The following is a 20,269-nucleotide window of genomic DNA, read 5'->3' as shown; positions in this document are numbered from 1 at the left end:
AATTTTATAAACTGGGTGGTTTGAGCCCTGAATGCTGATTGGCTAAAAGCAGTGGTATATCAGACCACTGGTATGACATTTATCTAATTATGTTGGTAACCAGTTTATAATGGCAATAAGGCACCTCGGGGGTTTGTGGTATATGGCCAATATCCATCGCTACGGGTTGTATCCAGTCACCTCGTGTTGTGTTGTGCCTAAGAACAGCCCTTAGCTATGGTATATTGGCAATATACCACACCTCTCTCAGATATGTGTTTTAGATTTCAGATTTAAGGAATATATTCCTGTTTTTGCTCCCTTGTCTTGCACTTATCTATACTGTTTCACTGGTCCTCTCCACTTACCGCTGGTAGCTCAGTGAGCTGAACCTGTCTGGGTAGGTAGTTCACTATGTGAGACAGTGCCTTCAGGTAGCCAGACTTCTTCTCTGTAGAGGGAGAGAAGGAAGGGAGAGTTAAGAATCGGTACAATGAACAGGACTCTCACAAACTGGTTAACAAGTTTCAACACGTGGCCAGTATCTGTAGTGCATTGAAAATGTGTCCATTTCCGGTACCTTGGGCTGCAGAGTTAAAGCCCTGGACAAGCTTGGCCGAGTTCTCGGTGAAGAAGCGCTGGCGGTACATGATGCGCACGTCGGCGTTGCAACCGCGGTTGAGGACGTCCGGCGAGTCGCTCATCAAGAGAGAGAATCCATCGGCAGCTAACGAACCCAGTTCTGAGTCACTGAGCAGGGAGAAAAGCTGAGAACGACACAGGGTTATTGCTGTGTGTGTGTGAGGTTACTGAGGTATAGATATTTTTCTAGGGGAGAAGAGACAAAACAATTAAAACGACAGACTGTGTGTGTAGGAGGACAGAGGACTCCTGTCCTTTACCTTGTCTGTCAGGGCTGTGGACAGAGGGTGGTAGCGGAGAAGGAGGGCCTTGGCCACCTAAAGACAAGAAAGTCATGCACAACTTGATGAATGAATGGACAGAACACCATACAATTGGCAAGTCACCATTCACCCCAAAGGAGAGGAGGTCGTAGGAGTATCAGAGATTCCTAGTCTAGAGACACGGGGGGGGCGTAGGGGTATCAGAGATCCCTAGTCTAGAGACACGGGGGGGTCGTAGGGGTATAAGAGATCCCTAGTCTAGAGACACGGGGGGCCGTAGGGGTATCAGAGATCCCTAGTCTAGAGACACGGGGGGGTCGTAGGGGTATAAGAGATCCCTAGTCTAGAGACACGGGAGGGTCGTAGGAGTATCAGAGACCCCTAGTCTAGAGACACGGGGGGGTCGTAGGGGTATAAGAGATCCCTAGTCTAGAGACACGGGGGGGGTCGTAGGGGTATAAGAGATCCCTAGTCTAGAGACACGGGGGGGTCGTAGGGGTATCAGAGACCCCTAGTCTAGAGACACGGGAGGGTCGTAGGAGTATCAGAGATCCCTAGTCTAGAGACACGGGGGGGTCGTAGGGGTATAAGAGATCCCTAGTCTAGAGACACGGGGGGGTCGTAGGGGTATCAGAGACCCCTAGTCTAGAGACACGGGAGGGTCGTAGGAGTATCAGAGACCCCTAGTCTAGAGACACGAGGGGGGTCGTAGGGGTATAAGAGATCCCTAGTCTAGAGACACGAGGGGGTCGTAGGGGTATAAGAGATCCCTAGTCTAGAGACACGAGGGGGGCCGTAGGGGTATAAGAGATCCCTAGTCTAGAGACACGGGGGGTCGTAGGGGTATAAGAGATCCCTAGTCCAGAGACACGGGGGGTCGTAGGAGTATCAGAGACCCCTAGTCTAGAGACACGGGAGGGTCGTAGGAGTATCAGAGACCCCTAGTCTAGAGACACGGGGGGGTCGTAGGGGTATAAGAGATCCCTAGTCTAGAGACACGGGGGGGTCGTAGGGGTATAAGAGATCCCTAGTCTAGAGACACGGGGGGGTCGTAGGGGTATAAGAGATCCCTAGTCTAGAGACACGGGGGGGTCGTAGGGGTATCAGAGACCCCTAGTCTAGAGACACGGGAGGGTCGTAGGAGTATCAGAGACCCCTAGTCTAGAGACACGGGAGGGTCGTAGGAGTATCAGAGACCCTAGTCTAGAGACACGGGGGGTTGTAGGAGTATCAGAGACCCCTAGTCTAGAGACACAGGGGGTCGTAGGAGTATCAGGGATCCCTAGTCTAGAGACACGGGGGGGTTGTAGGAGTATCAGAGACACCTAGTCTAGAGACACGGGAGGGTCGTAGGAGTATCACAGATCCCTAGTCTAGAGACACGGGGGGGGTCGTAGGAGTATCAGAGACCCCTAGTCTAGAGACACGGGGGGTCGTAGGAGTATCAGAGACCCCTAGTCTAGAGACACGGGAGGGTCGTAGGAGTATCAGAGATCCCTAGTCTAGAGACACGGGGGGGTAGGAGTATCAGAGACCCTAGTCTAGAGACACGGGGGTCGTAGGTGTATCAGAGACCCCTAGTCTAGAGACACGGGGGGGTCGTAGGAGTATCAGAGACCCCTAGTCTAGAGACATGGGGGGTCGTAGGAGTATCAGAGACCCCTAGTCTAGAGACACGGGAGGGTCGTAGGAGTATCAGAGACCCCTAGTCTAGAGACACGGGAGGGTCGTAGGAGTATCAGAGACCCCTAGTCTAGAGACACGGGGGGGTGGGGCGTAGGAGTATCAGAGACCCCTAGTCTAGAGACACGGGGGGTTGTAGGAGTATCAGAGACCCCTAGTCTAGAGACACAGGGGTCGTAGGAGTATCAGAGATCCCTAGTCTAGAGACATGGGGGGGTCGTAGGGGTATAAGAGATCCCTAGTCTAGAGACACGGGAGGGTCGTAGGAGTATCAGAGATCCCTAGTCTAGAGACACAGGGTGGGGGGGTCGTAGGAGTATCAGAGACCCTAGTCTAGAGACACAGGGGGTCGTAGGGAGTATCAGAGATCCCTAGTCTAGAGACACGGGGGGGGGTCGTAGGGGTATAAGAGATCCCTAGTCTAGAGACACGGGGGGTCGTAGGAGTATCAGAGACCCCTAGTCTAGAGACACGGGAGGGTCGTAGGAGTATCAGAGACCCCTAGTCTAGAGACACGAGGGGGAGGGTCGTAGCGGTATAAGAGACCCCTAGTCTAGAGACACAGGGGTCGTAGGAGTATCAGAGATCCCTAGTCTAGAGACACAGGGGTCGTAGGAGTATCAGAGACCCCTAGTCTAGAGACACGGGGGGTCGTAGGAGTATCAGAGATCCCTAGTCTAGAGACATGGGGGTCGTAGGGGTATAAGAGATCCCTAGTCTAGAGACACGGGGGTCGTTGGAGTATCAGAGACCCCTAGTCTAGAGACACGGGGGGGGGTCGTAGGGGTATAAGAGATCCCTAGTCTAGAGACACGGGGGGGTCGTAGGAGTATCAGAGACCCCTAGTCTAGAGACACGGGAGGGTCGTAGGAGTATCAGAGATCCCTAGTCTAGAGACACAGGGTGGGGGGGGCGTAGGAGTATCAGAGACCCCTAGTCTAGAGACACGGGGGTCGTAGGAGTATCAGAGACCCCTAGTCTAGAGATACGGGGGGTCGTAGGAGTATCAGAGACCCCTAGTCTAGAGACACGGGAGGGTCGTAGGAGTATCAGAGACCCCTAGTCTAGAGACACGGGAGGGTCGTAGGAGTATCAGAGACCCTAGTCTAGAGACACGGGAGGGTCGTAGGAGTATCAGAGACCCCTAGTCTAGAGACACGGGGGGGTCGTAGGGTATCAGAGACCCCTAGTCTAGAGACACGGGGGTCGTAGGGGTATAAGAGATCCCTAGTCTAGAGACACGGGGGTCGTAGGAGTATCAGAGACCCCTAGTCTAGAGACACGGGAGGGTCGTAGGAGTATCAGAGATCCCTAGTCTAGAGACACGGGGGGTAGGGGTATAAGAGATCCCTAGTCTAGAGACACGGGGGTCGTAGGAGTATCAGAGACCCCTAGTCTAGAGACACGGGAGGGTCGTAGGAGTATCAGAGATCCCTAGTCTAGAGACACGGGGGGGTCGTAGGGGTATAAGAGATCCCTAGTCTAGAGACACAGGGTGGGGGGGGTCGTAGGAGTATCAGAGACCCCTAGTCTAGAGACACGGGGGGTCGTAGGAGTATCAGAGACCCCTAGTCTAGAGATACGGGGGGGTCGTAGGAGTATCAGAGACCCCTAGTCTAGAGACACGGGAGGGTCGTAGGGTATCAGAGACCCCTAGTCTAGAGACACGGGGGGTCGTAGGAGTATCAGAGACCCCTAGTCTAGAGACACGGGGGGTTGTAGGAGTATCAGAGACCCTAGTCTAGAGACACAGGGGTCGTAGGAGTATCAGAGATCCCTAGTCTAGAGACATGGGGGAGGGAGGGGGGGGGGTCGTAGGGGTATAAGAGATCCCTAGTCTAGAGACACAGGGTGGGGGGTCGTAGGAGTATCAGAGACCCCTAGTCTAGAGACACAGGGTGGGGGGGGCGTAGGAGTATCAGAGACCCCTAGTCTAGAGACACAGGGGGTCGTAGGAGTATCAGAGATCCCTAGTCTAGAGACACGGGGGGTCGTAGGGGTATAAGAGATCCCTAGTCTAGAGACACAGGGCGGGGGGGTCGTAGGAGTATCAGAGACCCCTAGTCTAGAGACACAGGGGGTCGTAGGAGTATCAGAGATCCCTAGTCTAGAGACACGGGGGGCCGTAGGGGTATAAGAGATCCCTAGTCTAGAGACACGAGGGGGGCCGTAGGGGTATAAGAGATCCCTAGTCTAGAGACACGAGGGGGGGTCGTAGGGGTATAAGAGATCCCTAGTCTAGAGACACGGGGGGCGTAGGGGTATAAGAGATCCCTAGTCTAGAGACACGAGGGGGCCGTAGGGGTATAAGAGATCCCTAGTCCAGAGACACGGGGGTCGTAGGGGTATAAGAGATCCCTAGTCTAGAGACACGGGGGTCGTAGGGGTATAAGAGATCCCTAGTCCAGAGACACGGGGGGTCGTAGGGGTATAAGAGATCCCTAGTCTAGAGACACGAGGGGGCCGTAGGGGTATAAGAGATCCCTAGTCTAGAGACACGAGGGGGTCGTAGGGGTATAAGAGATCCCTAGTCTAGAGACACAGGGCGGGGGGGTCGTAGGAGTATCAGAGACCCCTAGTCTAGAGACACAGGGGTCGTAGGAGTATCAGAGATCCCTAGTCTAGAGACACGGGGGGGGCGTAGGGGTATAAGAGATCCCTAGTCTAGAGACACGAGGGGGGTCGTAGGGGTATAAGAGATCCCTAGTCTAGAGACACGAGGGGGCCGTAGGGGTATAAGAGATCCCTAGTCTAGAGACACGGGGGGTCGTAGGGGTATAAGAGATCCCTAGTCTAGAGACACGAGGGGGGCGTAGGGGTATAAGAGATCCCTAGTCCAGAGACACGGGGGGGCGTAGGGGTATAAGAGATCCCTAGTCTAGAGACACGAGGGGGTCGTAGGGGTATAAGAGATCCCTAGTCCAGAGACACGGGGGTCGTAGGAGTATCAGAGACCCCTAGTCTAGAGACACGGGAGGGTCGTAGGAGATCAGAGACCCCTAGTCTAGAGACACGGGGGGGGGGTTGTAGGAGTATCAGAGACCCCTAGTCTAGAGACACAGGGGTCGTAGGAGTATCAGAGATCCCTAGTCTAGAGACACAGGGGGTCGTAGGAGTATCAGAGACCCCTAGTCTAGACACACGGGGGGTCGTAGGGGTATAAGAGATCCCTAGTCTAGAGACACGGGGGGTCGTAGGAGTATCAGAGACCCCTAGTCTAGAGACACGGGAGGGTCGTAGGAGTATCAGAGATCCCTAGTCTAGAGACACGGGGGGGGAGGAGTATCAGAGACCCCTAGTCTAGAGACACGGGGGGTCGTAGGAGTATCAGAGACCCCTAGTCTAGAGACACGGGGGGTCGTAGGAGTATCAGAGACCCCTAGTCTAGAGACACGGGGGGTCGTAGGAGTATCAGAGACCCCTAGTCTATAATAATAATAATAATATATGCCATTTAGCAGACGCTTTTATCCAAAGCGACTTACAGTCATGTGTGCATACATTCTACGTATGGGTGGTCCCGGGGATCGAACCCACTACCCTGGCGTTACAAGCGCCATGCTCTACCAACTGAGCTACAGAAGGACCTAGTCTAGAGACACAGGGGGTCGTAGGAGTATCAGAGATCCCTAGTCTAGAGACACGGGGGTTGTAGGAGTATCAGAGACACCTAGTCTAGAGACACGGGAGGGTCGTAGGAGTATCACAGATCCCTAGTCTAGAGACACGGGGGGTCGTAGGAGTATCAGAGACCCCTAGTCTAGAGACACGGGAGGGTCGTAGGAGTATCAGAGATCCCTAGTCTAGAGACACGGGGGTCGTGGGAGTATCAGAGACCCTAGTCTAGAGACACGGGGGTCGTAGGAGTATCAGAGACCCCTAGTCTAGAGACACGGGGGGTCGTAGGAGTATCAGAGACCCCTAGTCTAGAGACACGGGAGGGTCGTAGGAGTATCAGAGACCCCTAGTCTAGAGACACGGGAGGGTCGTAGGAGTATCAGAGACCCCTAGTCTAGAGACACGGGGGGGGTTGTAGGAGTATCAGAGACCCCTAGTCTAGAGACACGGGGGGTTGTAGGAGTATCAGAGACCCCTAGTCTAGAGACACAGGGGGTCGTAGGAGTATCAGAGATCCCTAGTCTAGAGACACGGGGGGCGTAGGGGTGTAAGAGATCCCTAGTCTAGAGACACAGGGTGGGGGGGGTCGTAGGAGTATCAGAGACCCCTAGTCTAGAGACACGGGAGGGTCGTAGGAGTATCAGAGATCCCTAGTCTAGAGACACAGGGTGGGGGGGGTCGTAGGAGTATCAGAGACCCCTAGTCTAGAGACACGGGGGGTTGTAGGAGTATCAGAGACCCCTAGTCTAGAGACACAGGGGGTGTTGTAGGAGTATCAGAGACCCCTAGTCTAGAGACACGGGAGGGTCGTAAGGAGTATCAGTGATCCCTAGTCTAGAGACACAGGGTGGGGGGTCGTAGGAGTATCAGGGGGTTCGTAGGAGTATCAGAGACCCCTAGTCTAGAGACACAGGGGGTGTTGTAGGAGTATCAGAGACCCCTAGTCTAGAGACACGGGAGGGTCGTAAGGAGTATCAGTGATCCCTAGTCTAGAGACACAGGGTGGGGGGGTCGTAGGAGTATCAGAGACCCCTAGTCTAGAGACACAGGGGTCGTAGGAGTATCAGAGATCCCTAGTCTAGAGACACGGGGGGTTGTAGGAGTATCAGAGACCCCTAGTCTAGAGACACAGGGGTCGTAGGAGTATCAGAGATCCCTAGTCTAGAGACACGGGGGGTCATAGGAGTATCAGGGGGGTTCGTAGGAGTATCAGAGACCCCTAGTCTAGAGACACAGGGGGGGTCGTAGGAGTATCAGAGACCCCTAGTCTAGAGACACGGGGGGGTCGTAGGAGTATCAGAGACCCCTAGTCTAGAGACACGGGGGGTCGTAGGAGTATCAGAGACCCCTAGTCTAGAGACACGGGAGGGTCGTAGGAGTATCAGAGACCCCTAGTCTAGAGACACGGGAGGGTCGTAGGAGTATCAGAGACCCCTAGTCTAGAGACACGGGGGGTTGTAGGAGTATCAGAGACCCCTAGTCTAGAGACACGGGGGGTTGTAGGAGTATCAGAGACCCCTAGTCTAGAGACACAGGGGTCGTAGGAGTATCAGAGATCCCTAGTCTAGAGACACGGGGGGGTAGGGGTGTAAGAGATCCCTAGTCTAGAGACACAGGGTGGGGGGGTCGTAGGAGTATCAGAGACCCCTAGTCTAGAGACACGGGAGGGTCGTAGGAGTATCAGAGATCCCTAGTCTAGAGACACAGGGTGGGGGGGTCGTAGGAGTATCAGAGACCCCTAGTCTAGAGACACGGGGGGTTGTAGGAGTATCAGAGACCCTAGTCTAGAGACACAGGGGGGGGGTGTTGTAGGAGTATCAGAGACCCCTAGTCTAGAGACACGGGAGGGTCGTAAGGAGTATCAGTGATCCCTAGTCTAGAGACACAGGGTGGGGGGGGGTCGTAGGAGTATCAGGGGGTTCGTAGGGAGTATCAGAGACCCCTAGTCTAGAGACACAGGGGGTGTTGTAGGAGTATCAGAGACCCCTAGTCTAGAGACACGGGAGGGTCGTAAGGAGTATCAGTGATCCCTAGTCTAGAGACACAGGGTGGGGGGGTCGTAGGAGTATCAGAGACCCCTAGTCTAGAGACACAGGGGGTCGTAGGAGTATCAGAGATCCCTAGTCTAGAGACACGGGGGGTTGTAGGAGTATCAGAGACCCCTAGTCTAGAGACACAGGGGTCGTAGGAGATCAGAGATCCCTAGTCTAGAGACACGGGGGGTCATAGGAGTATCAGGGGTTCGTAGGAGTATCAGAGACCCCTAGTCTAGAGACACAGGGGGGAGTCGTAGGGGTATAAGAGAACCCTAGTCCAGAGACACGGGGGGTCGTAGGAGATCAGAGACCCCTAGTCTAGAGACACGGGAGGGGGGAGTATCAGAGACCCCTAGTCTAGAGACACAGGGTGGGGGGGTCGTAGGAGATCAGAGACCCCTAGTCTAGAGACACGGGGGGTTGTAGGAGATCAGAGACCCCTAGTCTAGAGACACAGGGGTCGTAGGAGTATCAGAGACCCCTAGTCTAGAGACACGGGAGGGTCGTAGGAGTATCAGAGACCCCTAGTCTAGAGACACAGGGTGGGGGGGCGTAGGAGTATCAGAGACCCCTAGTCTAGAGACACGGGGGGTTGTAGGAGTATCAGAGACCCCTAGTCTAGAGACACAGGGGGTCGAGGAGGAGATCCCTAGTCTAGAGACAAGGGGGGGTCATAGGAGTATCAGGGGTTCGTAGGAGATCAGAGACCCCTAGTCTAGAGACACAGGGGGGGTGTGTAGGAGTATCAGAGACCCCTAGTCTAGAGACACGGGAGGGTCGTAAGGAGTATCAGTGATCCCTAGTCTAGAGACACAGGGTGGGGGTCGTAGGGTATCAGAGACCCCTAGTCTAGAGACACAGGGGTCGTAGGAGTATCAGAGATCCCTAGTCTAGAGACACGGGGGGTAGGAGTATCAGAGACCCCTAGTCTAGAGACACAGGGGTCGTAGGAGATCAGAGATCCCTAGTCTAGAGACACGGGGGGTCATAGGAGTATCAGGGGTTCGTAGGAGTATCAGAGACCCCTAGTCTAGAGACACAGGGGGGCGTAGGGGTATAAGAGATCCCTTGTCCAGAGACACGGGGGGTCGTAGGAGTATCAGAGACCCCTAGTCTAGAGACACGGGAGGGTCGTAGGAGTATCAGAGACCCCTAGTCTAGAGACACAGGGTGGGGGGGTCGTAGGAGTATCAGAGACCCCTAGTCTAGAGACACGGGGGGTTGTAGGAGTATCAGAGACCCCTAGTCTAGAGACACAGGGGGTCGTAGGAGTATCAGAGACCCCTAGTCTAGAGACACGGGAGGGTCGTAGGAGTATCAGAGACCCCTAGTCTAGAGACACAGGGTGGGGGGGGTCGTAGGAGTATCAGAGACCCCTAGTCTAGAGACACGGGGGGGTTGTAGGAGTATCAGAGACCCCTAGTCTAGAGACACAGGGGGTCGTAGGAGTATCAGAGATCCCTAGTCTAGAGACAAGGGGGGTCATAGGAGTATCAGGGGGGGTTCGTAGGAGTATCAGAGACCCCTAGTCTAGAGACACAGGGGGGGGGGGGGGTGTTGTAGGAGTATCAGAGACCCCTAGTCTAGAGACACGGGAGGGTCGTAAGGAGTATCAGTGATCCCTAGTCTAGAGACACAGGGTGGGGGGGGGGTCGTAGGAGTATCAGAGACCCCTAGTCTAGAGACACAGGGGGTCGTAGGAGTATCAGAGATCCCTAGTCTAGAGACACGGGGGGTTGTAGGAGTATCAGAGACCCCTAGTCTAGAGACACGGGAGGGTCGTAGGAGTATCAGAGACCCCTAGTCTAGAGACACGGGGGGGTTGTAGGAGTATCAGAGACCCCTAGTCTAGAGACACGGGGGATCGTAGGAGTATCAGAGACCCCTAGTCTAGAGACACGGGAGGGTCGTAGGAGTATCAGAGACCCCTAGTCTAGAGACACGGGAGGGTCGTAGGAGATCAGAGACCCCTAGTCTAGAGACACGGGGGGTTGTAGGAGTATCAGAGACCCCTAGTCTAGAGACACGGGGGGTTGTAGGAGTATCAGAGACCCCTAGTCTAGAGACACGGGAGGGTCGTAGGAGTATCAGAGATCCCTAGTCTAGAGACACGGGGGGTTGTAGGAGTATCAGAGATCCCTAGTCTAGAGACACGGGGGGCTATCAGAGACCCCTAGTCTAGAGACACGGGAGGGCCGTAGGAGTATCAGAGATCCCTAGTCTAGAGACACGGGGGGCATAGGAGTATCAGGGGTTCGTAGGAGTATCAGAGACCCCTAGTCTAGAGACACAGGGGGTCGTAGGAGTATCAGAGATCCCTAGTCTAGAGACACGGGGGGTTGTAGGAGTATCAGAGACCCCTAGTCTAGAGACACAGGGGGTCGTAGGAGATCAGAGATCCCTAGTCTAGAGACACGGGGGGGTCATAGGAGTATCAGGGGGTTCGTAGGAGTATCAGAGACCCCTAGTCTAGAGACACAGGGGGTCGTAGGGGTATAAGAGATCCCTAGTCCAGAGACACGGGGGTCGTAGGAGTATCAGAGACCCCTAGTCTAGAGACACGGGAGGGTCGTAGGAGTATCAGAGACCCCTAGTCTAGAGACACAGGGGGTCGTAGGAGTATCAGAGTACCCCTAGTCTAGAGACACAGGGGTCGTAGGAGTATCAGAGATCCCTAGTCTAGAGACACGGGGGGTTGTAGGAGTATCAGAGACACCTAGTCTAGAGACACGGGAGGGTCGTAGGAGTATCACAGATCCCTAGTCTAGAGACACGGGGGGGGGTCGTAGGAGTATCAGAGACCACTAGTCTAGAGACACGGGGGGTCGTAGGAGTATCAGAGACCCCTAGTCTAGAGACACGGGAGGGTCGTAGGAGTATCAGAGATCCCTAGTCTAGAGACACGGGGGTCGTAGGAGTATCAGAGACCCCTAGTCTAGAGACACGGGGGTCGTAGGAGTATCAGAGACCCCTAGTCTAGAGACACAGGGGTCGAGGAGTATCAGAGACCCCTAGTCTAGAGACACGGGAGGGTCGTAGGAGTATCAGAGACCCCTAGTCTAGAGACACGGGGGGGTTGTAGGAGTATCAGAGACCCCTAGTCTAGAGACACGGGGGATCGTAGGAGTATCAGAGACCCCTAGTCTAGAGACACGGGAGGGTCGTAGGAGTATCAGAGACCCCTAGTCTAGAGACACGGGAGGGTCGTAGGAGTATCAGAGACCCCTAGTCTAGAGACACGGGGGGGGTTGTAGGAGTATCAGAGACCCCTAGTCTAGAGACACGGGGGGTTGTAGGAGTATCAGAGACCCCTAGTCTAGAGACACAGGGGGTCGTAGGAGTATCAGAGATCCCTAGTCTAGAGACACGGGAGGGTCGTAGGAGTATCAGAGATCCCTAGTCTAGAGACACGGGGGGTTGTAGGAGTATCAGAGACCCCTAGTCTAGAGACACGGGAGGGTCGTAGGAGTATCAGAGATCCCTAGTCTAGAGACACGGGGGGGTCATAGGAGTATCAGGGGGTTCGTAGGAGTATCAGAGACCCCTAGTCTAGAGACACAGGGGGTCGTAGGAGTATCAGAGATCCCTAGTCTAGAGACACGGGGGGTTGTAGGAGTATCAGAGACCCCTAGTCTAGAGACACAGGGGTCGTAGGAGTATCAGAGATCCCTAGTCTAGAGACACGGGGGGTCATAGGAGTATCAGGGGTTCGTAGGAGTATCAGAGACCCCTAGTCTAGAGACACAGGGGGTCGTAGGGGTATAAGAGATCCCTAGTCCAGAGACACGGGGGGTCGTAGGAGTATCAGAGACCCCTAGTCTAGAGACACGGGAGGGTCGTAGGAGTATCAGAGACCCCTAGTCTAGAGACACAGGGGGTCGTAGGAGTATCAGAGTACCCCTAGTCTAGAGACACAGGGGGTCGTAGGAGTATCAGAGATCCCTAGTCTAGAGACACGGGGGGTTGTAGGAGTATCAGAGACACCTAGTCTAGAGACACGGGAGGGTCGTAGGAGTATCACAGATCCCTAGTCTAGAGACACGGGGGGTCGTAGGAGTATCAGAGACCACTAGTCTAGAGACACGGGGGGTCGTAGGAGTATCAGAGACCCCTAGTCTAGAGACACGGGAGGGTCGTAGGAGTATCAGAGATCCCTAGTCTAGAGACACGGGGGGGTTGTAGGAGTATCAGAGACCCCTAGTCTAGAGACACGGGGGATCGTAGGAGTATCAGAGACCCCTAGTCTAGAGACACGGGGGGTCGTAGGAGTATCAGAGACCCCTAGTCTAGAGACACGGGAGGGTCGTAGGAGTATCAGAGACCCCTAGTCTAGAGACACGGGGGGTTGTAGGAGTATCAGAGACCCCTAGTCTAGAGACACGGGGATCGTAGGAGTATCAGAGACCCCTAGTCTAGAGACACGGGAGGGTCGTAGGAGTATCAGAGACCCCTAGTCTAGAGACACGGGAGGGTCGTAGGAGTATCAGAGACCCCTAGTCTAGAGACACGGGGGGTTGTAGGAGTATCAGAGACCCCTAGTCTAGAGACACGGGGGGTTGTAGGAGATCAGAGACCCCTAGTCTAGAGACACAGGGGTCGTAGGAGTATCAGAGATCCCTAGTCTAGAGACACGGGAGGGTCGTAGGAGTATCAGAGATCCCTAGTCTAGAGACACGGGGGGGGTTGTAGGAGTATCAGAGATCCCTAGTCTAGAGACACGGGGGGTTGTAGGAGTATCAGAGACCCCTAGTCTAGAGACACAGGGGGTCGTAGGAGTATCAGAGACCCCTAGTCTAGAGACACGGGGGGTTGTAGGAGTATCAGAGACCCCTAGTCTAGAGACACAGGGGGTCGTAGGAGTATCAGAGACCCCTAGTCTAGAGACACGGGGGTGGTTGTAGGAGTATCAGAGACCCCTAGTCTAGAGACACGGGAGGGTCGTAGGAGTATCAGAGATCCCTAGTCTAGAGACACGGGGGGTCGTAGGAGTATCAGAGACCCCTAGTCTAGAGACACGGGAGGGTCGTAGGAGTATCAGAGATCCCTAGTCTAGAGACACGGGGGGGTCGTAGGAGTATCAGAGACCCCTAGTCTAGAGACACGGGGGGTCGTAGGAGATCAGAGACCCCTAGTCTAGAGACACGGGGGTCGAGGAGTATCAGAGACCCCTAGTCTAGAGACACGGGAGGGTCGTAGGAGATCAGAGACCCCTAGTCTAGAGACACGGGGGGTTGTAGGAGTATCAGAGACCCCTAGTCTAGAGACACGGGGATCGTAGGAGTATCAGAGACCCCTAGTCTAGAGACACGGGAGGGTCGTAGGAGATCAGAGACCCCTAGTCTAGAGACACGGGAGGGTCGAGGAGTATCAGAGACCCCTAGTCTAGAGACACGGGGGGCCCCCTAGTCTAGAGACACGGGGGGGGTTGTAGGAGTATCAGAGACCCCTAGTCTAGAGACACAGGGGTCGTAGGAGTATCAGAGATCCCTAGTCTAGAGACACGGGAGGGTCGTAGGAGTATCAGAGATCCCTAGTCTAGAGACACGGGGGGGGTTGTAGGAGTATCAGAGATCCCTAGTCTAGAGACACGGGGGGGTTGTAGGAGTATCAGAGACCCCTAGTCTAGAGACACAGGGGGTCGTAGGAGTATCAGAGACCCCTAGTCTAGAGACACGGGGGGTTGTAGGAGTATCAGAGACCCCTAGTCTAGAGACACGGGAGGGTCGTAGGAGTATCAGAGATCCCTAGTCTAGAGACACGGGGGGGTTGTAGGAGTATCAGAGACCCCTAGTCTAGAGACACAGGGGGTCGTAGGAGTATCAGAGACCCCTAGTCTAGAGACACGGGGGGTTGTAGGAGTATCAGAGACCCCTAGTCTAGAGACACAGGGGGTCGTAGGAGTATCAGAGATCCCTAGTCTAGAGACACGGGGGGGGTCATAGGAGTATCAGGGGGGGTTCGTAGGAGTATCAGAGACCCCTAGTCTAGAGACACAGGGGGTTGTAGGAGTATCAGAGACCCCTAGTCTAGAGACACGGGAGGGTCGTAAGGAGTATCAGAGATCCCTAGTCTAGAGACACAGGGTGGGGGGGGCGAGGAGTATCAGAGACCCCTAGTCTAGAGACACGGGGGGCTGTAGGAGTATCAGAGACCCCTAGTCTAGAGACACAGGGGTCGTAGGAGTATCAGAGACCCCTAGTCTAGAGACACAGGGGGGGTTGTAGGAGTATCAGAGACCCCTAGTCTAGAGACACAGGGGGGTTGTAGGAGTATCAGAGACCCCTAGTCTAGAGACACAGGGGGTCGAGGAGTATCAGAGATCCCTAGTCTAGAGACACGGGGGGGGTCATAGGAGTATCAGGGGTTCGTAGGAGTATCAGAGACCCCTAGTCTAGAGACACAGGGGGTTCGTAGGAGTATCAGAGACCCTTAGTCTAGAGACACGGGGGGCCGTAGTGTGGGGAGTTCAGTAAGCTAAGTATGGGCTGAGGGGAACGGAGAACGAAAGAGAACATATGGAAATCATAAACGGATGTGAACGGATAAAATATACTAACCCAGAGCAGCAGCGTGAACGCCTGCGTTCGGACCGAGGAGGACGCACAGTCCAGCTCAGTGGAGATCCTCTTTAACGTCCCGTCTATCAGAGAGTCCAGGGCTTCTCCTGTCGAAACACACAACATTAAATATACCATCTCACCAACATTCACTTGACCAATCCTCATTCAGATCAAGGACAGGACTCGAGGACTCACCTGCAGGCCTCTTGTTGACCAGCCCAGCGTAGCACTTGGCGGCTGAGGTGTAGGAGAAGGGATGTACACAGGTACAGCTCAGCTCCTCCAGTTCTAACAGTAGCCTGTCCATCTGTGGAACCTCCACCTGTCCAGGACACACGGTCGGTCAATGATAACGGGCTAAATGAAGCCATTCAATGTCAGGATATCTTAAGAATGCAACACCCGAGTATCCGGCGAAACGCGTTATCCCGGTATCCATTGTATGAACATTTAACAGTACAAACACGGTTACAGTGTGGTTTTGAGGCCCTGTGATGAGTAGCAGACATTTTAGGGCGTTCTTACACTCCGTGGCAGTGAGCACACACAGCCCATGAGAAGACACACCATCTGGGACTGGCTCCAGGAGTCACCTGCCTGCTTCTGGAGGACAAGGTCAAAGGACAACCCATTCAATGTACCACTCACAGATACAATGCTCTATTTACTCCCAGCATGCATCCTGTCCCTTGAGTATCCTCAGTAGTAGTGTATTTTGATAAAGGAGACGGCTGGGTGTCTTTAGCATTGAACCCTGACCTTGAGGAGCTGGATCTGGGAGGGGAAGGCATTCTCTGGCAGGAAGGACATGTCACCATCCAGGAAGAGGGACACCGCCCGCGAGGCTGTTTGGCCCGCCAGTCTGGTGACACAGCAGAGCTTAGTAGGTTTACAAAATTCCGGGAACTTTCAATAAACTCCCATTGTTTTCCAGAAATCCTGGTTGGAGGAATCTAGATTTCCTGCCTGTTTCCTCCTGAATCTGGGAATCCTCCAACCAGGAGTTTGGGAAAACCAGGGAATGTATTAAAAGTTCATAGAGTTTTACAACCCTAGTGGTTAGCACCAAGCCAATATATTTACATATGACATAATACATGTGCCGTCATCAATTATGTGTGCGTGTGTCTCTCGTCTGACTGGGTGGCTGGCTCTCTCAGTGATGCCAACTCACTGGGACTGTAGTCGGGCACAGGTGGTGCTGATAACTGGTACCATGGCTGATAGGACAGACTCCTCCACTAAAGGACTCGGATGGTCTGAGGACCCTTCACATAGAAAACAGAGCAGAAAAAAAAACATCAGTCAAAAGGAGTTTGGTCTTCTGCATTTAGTTTGCATAGGTTTGCCAAAACACACCTACTCATTTTCAGAACAGCTCTCCATTGAACCAGAGATTCCTTATCTCAAGGGACTTCCTGGTTCAATAAAGGTTACATTAATCAAAACATTACAATGTGTTGCAGAGGCCTGAAGCCATTAGTTGGTCAGAATATTCTCACCCCGCATAGCTGCCTGCAAGGCCAGTCCGAGCAGGCGCGGAATGATGATGTCATGGAAGACGCGGCCGGTCTCTTCAGTGTCCTGGGCATGCTCTGCTATCCTCTGCAGATTGTGGCACACAGAGATCACCTCCTCCAATGAAAACGAGCCAGTGCCTGTTGGGGGTGAGATTACATATTCATTGTCATCAGAGTCTACTTATAGAAAAGGTGCAATATGCAGAAATTGCTCCGCCATTTCTTGGTTGATATAATTCTAATAGTTCAAGCAATGTATTGTGTAGGGAACCATTGTACCATCTAAACTGTTGGGAAATATATTTTCAACCACCACAAAAATTATGTTTTTCAGCTATTTGAAGCTGGTGTACAAAACCGAAAGTACATTTCAGAAAGGAAACGGGAAGCATTGAAATAGTGTACATAGAAGAGATCTGCCGCTTCTTAGACTTGCTTTCAATGAGAATAACGTATCTATAGCTCACATTTCTATGTGAATTTGGTCAGGTCGCCCAAAACGTTAACATATTGCAGCTTTAACATAGAGAGACAGTGGAGTTTACCTATACAACGAAATATAAGACATATTTAGAAAGGGTCTACCTATAAAAAGACAGAAGAGTGTGTGGTAGTGACACATACCAGTGTGTGAGGAGGTGAGAACCTGTAGCAGGACAGGTGTGCTCTCCTGAACCACACTGGGCCGGGACGACACCGCAGCCAGCGCCGTCAAACACCGCTGACGCACGGCCTGCTGGGAATGTTCCTGGGACGGCGTGGCGCTGTCCCCTTGTGCCATGGACTCTGGGAACAGGACAGGAAAGGGTTCAGTTCAGTAACCCTCCTCTGGTTGGAATGATGTCATTGAAGGAACGTAATGATAAAGACCTTTGTTTACATTATTTCGTTTTGACCTTTGACCCTAACCCACCTGAGAAGATCTCCCCCTTCAGCCGTGGAACCATCTTAGAGATGAAGGCTAGAGGATGCAGACCAGCCAGAGCCCCTGCACACTCAACCACAGCCAGGCTGGACAGACAGGGAGAGGCAGAGAGAAGAACCAAACCCTTGTGTTAATTGATTAGCCACACACAGGTTGTGTTTACACAGGCAGCCCAATTCTGATGGGTTATTTTTCACTAACTGGCCTTTTGACCAATCACATCAGATCTTTATCAGCGCTTATCTGATTGGTCAAAATACCAATTAGTGAAATAAAAAAGATCAGAAGTGGGCTGGCTGCCTGTGTAAACGTGGCCACCGACTTCTGATTGCCCTCCCAGAAGAACTGAAAACTGGTACTAACCTGACTTTAGCATCTTCCTCCTCCAGGATTAGCCTGGTGAGGTGGTCAACAGCCAGCTCCACATCTGACTCTAACAGCAGGACTAGGAGAGAGGTGGGAGAGGTCAACCTATACTTCTCAGCATAGTATGGGGAGATGTAGCACAATCTGAATGGCCAATTAAATGTATTCTCTATCTCACAAGCTGAACAGCATGTGCACAAAGACTCATTCTGACTTCAATTCAATCCTGTGTAGCAGTGAGATGAGCTCAAAAGGTCTCAAATGTGTTGGTCAGGTATGTTAATTGGAAGAGGGATTGCGAGGTCAGGAGTCTCACCTGTCTGTTGGCTCAGGGCAGTGAGCACACGCAGTGATGTGATCTGGAGCCCAGCACTGTTCTCAGACAGAGCAGAGAACACTATACTGCAAAGAGACTGCCTGAAGTCCAACAGCACACTCTCATCTGGCGAGAGAGAGGAGGAGGGGGGAGAGAGAGGGACAAAGAAAGTGGGGAAGGAGAAAGGGAGGAAGAGAGAAAGGGGAGAGAAGAAGAGGCGTGAGAGTGGAGGGAAAAGGTTACTAGAATAATTCACACCGCCACATATCACACGAACCAGGAGGGAACATTTCATGAGGGACTGAGTTCTTGTACAGTAGAGAAGGCTCGATATTTTCATCATTCCTAAAGCATGAATAGTTATTATGCTTGGGCAAGTTCTAACGGCGTTCTGCTTCAAATACTCTTCCAAATGGAGCCCTGAAATGAAGCATTGTAAATCACTTGTTTAGATACAGAGGCAGAACTTGAAAGGAGGAACAGGGGACATTAAATCTCTAAAAGTCTAAGCCGTTTGGGGGTGGGGGGGGGATGACGAAATATTTAACCCACAGAACTACCTGCATACTTCCATTAGTTTGTATGGGTTACAATCAGACGAATTCAGGGACACTTGTGGGGTCAGAGCAAAATGAAGAAAACCATCGTGTTTGTACGAGTCACCCCTTTTCATAGTGTAGTCAAATTACTTTGTAGCTCAAACTAAAGGCCATAAATTACAGACAGATATTGGCACATCAGAGTTACTGACTTTAAACGAGTCCCATGCTGTGGGGCTCGTAGAGCAAAACAGAGAACACCATCATTACAGACGTTTTCGTGAGAAGACCAACTTCTCGTGGGCTGACAAACACTGCTGGAGCTCGGCCGCCTTCCACCGCAGATGCGCAAGGCCAACATAGGAGGATGTGGCAGATTGAGAGTTAGCCCATGCAACAACAAAAAAGACATGTCAGACGGGTTTTGATAGAGATTATTTTATTATGTTACCTAGACTGACGCACGGCTCTTAATGAACGTGGCACAAAGAGCGGGACAGTAATGAATGTTACACTTACCCTCCTCTGAAGACTTCACTGGCTGGACGAAGCCCTGTAACACCTCCAGTAGGGTGCGCCGCTGAGCACACTACACGGGGGAGGACACAGACAGATATTTAAGATTTCTGTAGGAACCAAGGAACCATATGCCTGTAGGAACCAAGCCAGAACCAAGATACTTACAACAAGCTGGGCCGCCTACATGTCCAGTGGCAGTATTGGGTCAGCAAATGGACATAACTTACAATGCAGTAACACTGTGATTTTGACTATGTGGGAAGCCAGCAAAACACACAATGTGAGAAATCTGACTCGCGGAACTGACTCAAATCATTACCAACAGTCAAGAATGGGAGACGAGCGTCAACACTGATGGAAATGGAACGACCTAGCTGGCTGGTGTGACTCACTTGTGTTCGGCTGTTGTATTGTTCTATGAGGGACGGCATGATGGCGGCTGCAACTCTGTGGCTCGCCCTGTAGGAGGCGGTAGAGGTGGCCTGCAGCAGCTTGGCGCTGGGCCACACCAGCTTCAGGTCCGGCTCACACAGGTGGTGCTGACAGTCTACAAAACATTAGGCTGGGTTGGTACATTGGTGATGGCGCGTGTATTTTATTTTATTTTTTATTTCACCTTTATTTAACCAGGTAAGCTAGTTGAGAACAAGTTCTCATTTGCAACTGCGACCTGGTCAAGATAAAGCATAGCAGTGTGAACAGACAACACAGAGTTACACATGGAGTAAACAATAAACAAGTCAATAACAGTAGAAAAAAAAGAATCTATATACAGTGTGTGCAAAAGGCATGAGGAGGTAGGCAATAAATAGGCCATAGGAGTGAATAATTACAATTTATCAGATGAACACTGGAGTGATAAATGATCAGATGAACATGTGCAGGTAGAGATACTGGTGTGCAAAAGAGCAGAAAGGTAAATAAAATAAAAACAGTATGGGGATGAGGTAGGTAAATTGGGTGGGCTATATACTGATGGACTATGTACAGCTGCAGCGATCGGTTAGCTGCTCAGATAGCAGATGTTTAAATTTGGTGAGGGAGATAAAAGTCTCCAACTTCAGAGATTTTTGCAATTCATTCCAGTTGCAGGCAGCAGAGAACTGGAAGGAAAGGTGGCCAAAGGAAGTGTTGGCTTTAGGGATGATCAGTGAGATACACCTGCTGGAGCGCGTGCTACGGGTGGGTGTTGCCATCGTGACCAGTGAACTGAGATAAGGTGGAGCTTTACCTAGCACAGACTTGTAGATGACCTGGAGCCAGTGGGTCTGGCGACGAACAAGTAGCGAGGGCCAGCCGACTA

At 52.6% G+C, this 20,269-nt stretch overlaps 1 protein-coding gene across 2 annotated transcripts in view; it reads right to left on the bottom strand.

Annotated features, from left to right (window-relative positions):
- The window catches only part of LOC118367784 (MMS19 nucleotide excision repair protein homolog), a 32,710-nt gene that overhangs the window by 7,075 nt on the left and 5,366 nt on the right, over positions 1-20,269 (bottom strand). Inside the window, exons 13-27 of one of the 2 annotated variants that reach the window (XM_035751437.2) lie at positions 19,359-19,513; positions 18,967-19,036; positions 17,909-18,034; positions 17,590-17,671; positions 17,215-17,312; positions 16,926-17,087; positions 16,284-16,439; positions 15,956-16,049; positions 15,541-15,643; positions 15,307-15,381; positions 14,977-15,103; positions 14,779-14,885; positions 882-938; positions 560-746; positions 348-430 (exon numbers count right to left, since the gene is read on the bottom strand). In XM_035751437.2, coding sequence (XP_035607330.1) covers positions 348-430; positions 560-746; positions 882-938; positions 14,779-14,885; positions 14,977-15,103; positions 15,307-15,381; positions 15,541-15,643; positions 15,956-16,049; positions 16,284-16,439; positions 16,926-17,087; positions 17,215-17,312; positions 17,590-17,671; positions 17,909-18,034; positions 18,967-19,036; positions 19,359-19,513 — 1,682 coding nt within the window. Of the gene's footprint in view, positions 1-347; positions 431-559; positions 747-881; positions 939-14,778; positions 14,886-14,976; positions 15,104-15,306; positions 15,385-15,540; positions 15,644-15,955; positions 16,050-16,283; positions 16,440-16,925; positions 17,088-17,214; positions 17,313-17,589; positions 17,672-17,908; positions 18,035-18,966; positions 19,037-19,358; positions 19,514-20,269 lie in introns of both variants that reach the window. The other variant, XM_035751430.2, reaches the window with a different exon arrangement.

This window comes from Oncorhynchus keta, chromosome 3, assembly GCF_023373465.1.
Source record: "Oncorhynchus keta strain PuntledgeMale-10-30-2019 chromosome 3, Oket_V2, whole genome shotgun sequence".
NCBI lineage: Eukaryota > Metazoa > Chordata > Actinopteri > Salmoniformes > Salmonidae > Oncorhynchus > Oncorhynchus keta.
This window is presented reverse-complemented; position numbering and strand designations above follow the sequence as displayed.